Source organism: Triticum urartu, chromosome 2, assembly GCF_003073215.2.
Source record: "Triticum urartu cultivar G1812 chromosome 2, Tu2.1, whole genome shotgun sequence".
NCBI classification, from domain to species: domain Eukaryota; kingdom Viridiplantae; phylum Streptophyta; class Magnoliopsida; order Poales; family Poaceae; genus Triticum; species Triticum urartu.
The window spans coordinates 30,163-35,383 of NC_053023.1; the positions used below are offsets into that span (position 1 = coordinate 30,163).

Genomic DNA, 5,221 nt, shown 5'->3' on the forward strand with positions numbered 1-5,221 from the left:
TGCAAATTTTCTTTCCATGTGCACATGGATATATGCACTAGATGACAAAACTATGATGCCATACTAGATTCTCCCTATTTCGAAAATTCAAAATATTCTATAGCTCAAACCGTCACTTTGATCAAATAATTATTTTTACATAAAATATTCGTCGCAACGAGAACTTCAAAACTAGATCCCACGTTGATATGTTCCAATGACTTTTCCCAGATAAAAAATTACCATGCATGTGCAACATAAGTTATCATGCTAGTTGAGCGTAAGTTATCGTGTTGTTTACACATAAATTATTGGGGCATAAAAATGATGTCTTTAACATTCTCCACAAAAGCACATTCTTGTGCCCCAGGGAACGAAAAATGCTAATGTCAGGGAGGATCTCACTGGAACTCAAAAAGAAAAAATATTTTGTAACTTAAACAGTCGCTCCGATACAAAAATCATTTTCACATAAAAAATTTATTGCGACGAGCCCTTCAAACTAGATCCCAGTGGCGGATGTACAGGGTGGCCAGGGTGGGCCGCGACCCACCCTGGGATTCTGAGACGGGTCATATACATATACATTCTAAATGGGCCAGAAAAAAAATAGCCCAATAAACAGACCGTCCATATCCAATTCCCCGACGCCCACTGCTCCCTCGCACCTGCTCGACCCCGATAGCCGCCTCCGCGCCTCGCCTCGCCGCCGTTCGCGCTCGGCGCCCCAGCCGCCGCCCAGCCGCCGAGGAAGCTCCCAGCTCCCGCCTGTTCTCCAGCCCGGCCCTCGATCCAGGCGCATCTCCCTGTGCGCGCGCGGCGAGCCCTGTCCCAGCGCGCGGCTGCGCCTTGGCCGGTTGGCCCTGCCGGCTGCCTGCGCCCCTACTGCAGCTCGTCGGGCGGATGCCTGGCGGCCCTGCCCTCGCCCCCCTCCAAATCCGGCTGTAGTGAGGTACTGAAAACAAATCCCCCAAGTTCATGATTTACCCTAAATTTATGATTTAGGGTTTGCTTTTTTGCACTATGTTCTGCCTCAATTAGCTTTATTGATAGGAAGCAGTACTAATAGAAAGTAGTATTCTTGCATATTTGTTGAAGAATCAAGAGGGCAGCAGACATTGTTTCTCTTTTTCAAAGAGAAGCTATGAAGATAGGGAAGAAGAAGAAGGCAGAGAATATCTCGGATGTAGCTGAAGAGCAGACCCGCGAAGTTGTGTGTATGCCAGTTCTGATCGAAGAGCAAATTGAAGAACCAACATTGTCTATGTCAAATGTGACCATAGAGCAAACTGAGGATGTGTCACCGCCATCACCACCGGTTTATGATTTTAGTCGTCTTAAAGATAATCTCGGGGACAGGCTACCCATTGCAAGTTATCCTATCAATGATCAAGATGCAGTTCGAAGAGCATATATCCTTAAAAAGCCATTCAAACCTTATGCACATGATTTTAAAAAAAGAACAATTGGGAGTAGAGAACGTTCATTCAATCCTTTGTGGCTTCATAATCATAGTTGGCTTGAATATAGTATCAAGAAGGAATCTGCATTTTGCATTGTATGTTACTTGTTCAAAGAGAAAAAAACTAGTGGTAAGGGAACTAATGCATTTACTGATGGTGGTTGGAGTAATTGGAATAGAGAGGATGCTCTTCTTAAGCATGTTGGTTGCGTATCAAGTGTGCATAATGCAGCTCAAGAGAGATATAACTTATTTGTGAATCCTCGTGCAGCAATTGATGATCTTTTTGTGAAGGTGAACAGTGAGGATCTACGTCTTTACAAGATGAGGTTGAAGTATTCACTTAGATGCTTGCAGTTTCTTCTTCATCAAGGATTGGCATTTCGTGGGCATGATGAAAAGTGAACAGTCTAGCAATAGAGGAAACGTCCTTGAGCTATTGAAGTGGCTTGCAGCAAATAGTGAGGAGGTGAATAAGTATGTTTTGAAGAATGCACCAGGTAACTGTCAATTGACATCTCATCAGATACAACATCAGATTATTCAATGTTGTGCACAACTTACTAGAAAGAAAATTATTGATGAACTTGGTGATGAGCACTATGCTATTCTAGCCGATGAGTCTAGTGATGTATCACATAAAGAACAACTAGCTTTATGCTTGCGTTTTGTTGATAAAGTAAGGAGACCGTTTGAGCACTTTCTTGGAGTTGTTCATGTAAGTGACACTACTTCATTGTCACTTAAGGAAGCAATTGGAACTTTACTTATTGATCATGGTTTGACTATAACACAAAATCGTGGGCAAGGATATGATGGGGCTAGTAATATGAGAGGAGAAATTAAGGGATTGAAAACATTGATCATGAAAGAGTAACCTTCTGCCTATTATACTCATTGTTCTGCACATCAACTCCAGCTAGTTCTTGTTGCTGTTGCCAAGGGAAATGATGATTGTGTGTGGTTTTTTGATCGAGTGTCTTTATTACTGAATGTTATTGGAGTGTCTTGTAAGCGTCATGATATGCTTCGAGATGCTAGACTTCAGAATATCCTAAAACTACTTGAATGTGCTGAGTTACAAACTGGGAGTGGTTTGAATCAAGAGATGGGGTTACCTAGGCCTGGTGATACTCGGTGGGGCTCTCATTACAAAACTATTCTTAACATTATTGCTATGTATCCCACAATCCGTGATGTGCTCATAACTCTTGGACAAGATGCTTCACAAAGAAGTGATTGGCCCAAAATTCATACTATTGTTGGAGTGTTCGAGTCATTTGACTTTATTTTCAATGCACACTTGATGTTTGCCATTCTTGGATACACAAGTGATTTGTCTGATTGTTTGCAAAGAAGAGACCAAAATATTCTTACTGCAATGGCACTTGTTAGACATGCAAAAGGTAGAATACAAGAGCTTAGGGATAATGGGTGGGATGCATTTCTGCAAAAGGTCACACTATTTTGTAACAAGCATGGCATTCAAGTTCCTATAATGGAAGATAATTATGTGCCTTATGGAAGATCAACACGGTTTGCTCGACCCCAAACAAATGATGATCACTTTAGAAGAGAAGTTTTTCTTGGAGTCATTGATCAAATTAGTCAAGAGATTGAAAATCGGTATGATGAGATCAATATGGAGCTGCTATCTTGTATGTCTGCTTTGAATCCCGCCAACTCATTTGCTGCTTTTGATGCACAAAAGGTATGCAAACTGAAGGAAATATGCCCTAGAGGCAATAATAAAGTTATTATTTATTTCCTTATTTCATGATAAATGTTTATTATTCATGCTAGAATTGTATTAACCGGAAACATAATACATGTGTGAATACATAGACAAACAAAGTGTCACTAGTATGCCTCTACTTGACTAGCCCGTTAATCAAAGATGGTTATATTTCCTAACCATGAACAATGAGTTGTTATTTGATTAGCGGGATCACATCATTAGGTGAATGATCTGATTGACATGACCCATTCCATTAGCTTAGCACCCGATCGTTTAATATGTTGCTATTGCTTTCTTCATGACTTATACATGTTCCTATGACTATGAGATTATGCAACTCCCGTTTGCCGGAGGAACACTTTATGTGCTACCAAACGTCACAACGTAACTGGGTGATTATAAAGGAGCTCTACAGGTGTCTCCAAAGGTACATGTTGGGTTGGCGTATTTCGAGATTAGGATTTGTCACTCCAATTGTCGGAGAGGTATCTCTGGGCCCTCTCGGTAATGCACATCACATAAGCCTTGCAAGCATTGCAACTAATGAGTTAGTTGCGAGATGATGTATTACGGAATGAGTAAAGAGACTTGCCAGTAATGAGATTGAACTAGGTATTGGATACCGACGATCAAATCCCGGGCAAGTAACATACCGTTGACAGAGGGAACAACGTATATTGTTATGCGGTCTGACCGATAAAGATCTTCGTAGAATATGTAGGAGCCAATATGGGCATCCAGGTCCCGCTATTGGTTATTGACCGGAGACGTGTCTCGGTCATGTCTACATTGTTCTCGAACCCGTAGGGTCCGCACGCTTAAGGTTTTGATGACAGTTATATTATGAGTTTATGAGTTTTGATGTACCGAAGTTAGTTCGGAGTCCCGGATGTGATCACGGACATGACGAGGAGTCTCGAAATGGCCGAGACATAAAGATTGATATATTGAATGACTATATTCGGACACCGGAAGGGTTCCGGGAAAGTTTCGGATAAAACCGGAGCACCGGGGGGTTACCGGAACCCCCCGGGGGGTTAATGGGCCTTATGGGCCTAATGTGGAGAAGAGGAAGGGGCTGCCAGGGTAGGCCGCGTGCCCCCTCTCCCCCTAGTCCGAATTGGACAAGGAGGGAGGGGCGGCGCCCCCCTTTCCTTCTCTCCCTCCACCTCTCCTAGTTGGACAAGGAACGGGAGGGGAGTCCTACACCTGGTAGGAGTAGGACTCCTCCTGCGCGCCTCCTCTAGGCCGGCCGCACCCCCCCTTGGATCCTTTATATACGGAGGCAGGGGGCACCCTAGAACACACAAGTTGATCCTCGTGATCGTTCCTTAGCCGTGTGCGGTGCCCCCTGCCACTATATTCCACCTCGGTCATATCGTTGTAGTGCTTAGGCGAAGCCCTGCGTCGGTAGAACATCATCATCGTCACCACACCGTTGTGCTGACGGAACTCATCCCCGAAGCTTTGCTGGATCGGAGCCCGGGGAGCGTCATCGAGCTGTACGTGTGCTAAGAACTCGGAGGTGCCGGAATAACGGTGCTTGAATCGGTCGGATCGGGAAGAAGACGTACGACTACTTCCTCTACGTTGTGTCAACGCTTCCGTTGCGATCTACAAGGGTACGTAGATCATACTCTCCCCTCTCGTTGCTATGCATCACCATGATCTTGCGTGTGCGTAGGAATTTTTTTGAAATTACTACGAATCCCAACACAAACTTGCTTCTAAAATTTATATCACTTTCAAATTTGGTACACAAAATCTCTAACTCATTTGTTTCTTTTGATGCACACAAGGTACGAAGACTTGCTGAGTTTTATCCCAAAGAATTTTCAATTGCCGACTTGATACACCTTGAACTACAACTTGATAACTATATTTATGACATGAGAAATGATGAGAACTTCCAAGGCCTTGGAAATCTTGTTGATCTCTCGGTTAAGCTTGTCCAAACATGGAGACATATAGTTCATCATTTGGTGTACTTGCTTTTAAAATTGGTATTGATTCTCCCGGTGGCAACGGCAAATGTTGAGAGA

The 5,221-nt window shown here is 43.4% G+C and overlaps 1 protein-coding gene across 1 annotated transcript; it reads left to right on the forward strand.

Moving 5' to 3' along the window:
• Nucleotides 1-573: 573 nt before the first annotated feature.
• Nucleotides 574-3,149, forward strand: LOC125540535. The gene is made up of 2 exons (XM_048704154.1): nucleotides 574-931; nucleotides 1,078-3,149. The coding sequence occupies exon 2, from the start codon at nucleotides 1,124-1,126 to the stop codon at nucleotides 1,844-1,846; it is 723 nt and encodes a 240-aa protein (XP_048560111.1). The 5' UTR covers nucleotides 574-931; nucleotides 1,078-1,123; the 3' UTR covers nucleotides 1,847-3,149.
• Nucleotides 3,150-5,221: the final 2,072 nt, after the last annotated feature.

Excerpts from the sequence above, each read along its gene's own strand:
- LOC125540535 (XM_048704154.1), top strand. The coding sequence starts at position 1,124 with ATGAAGATAGGGAAGAAGAAGAAGGCAGAGAATATCTCGGATGTAGCT.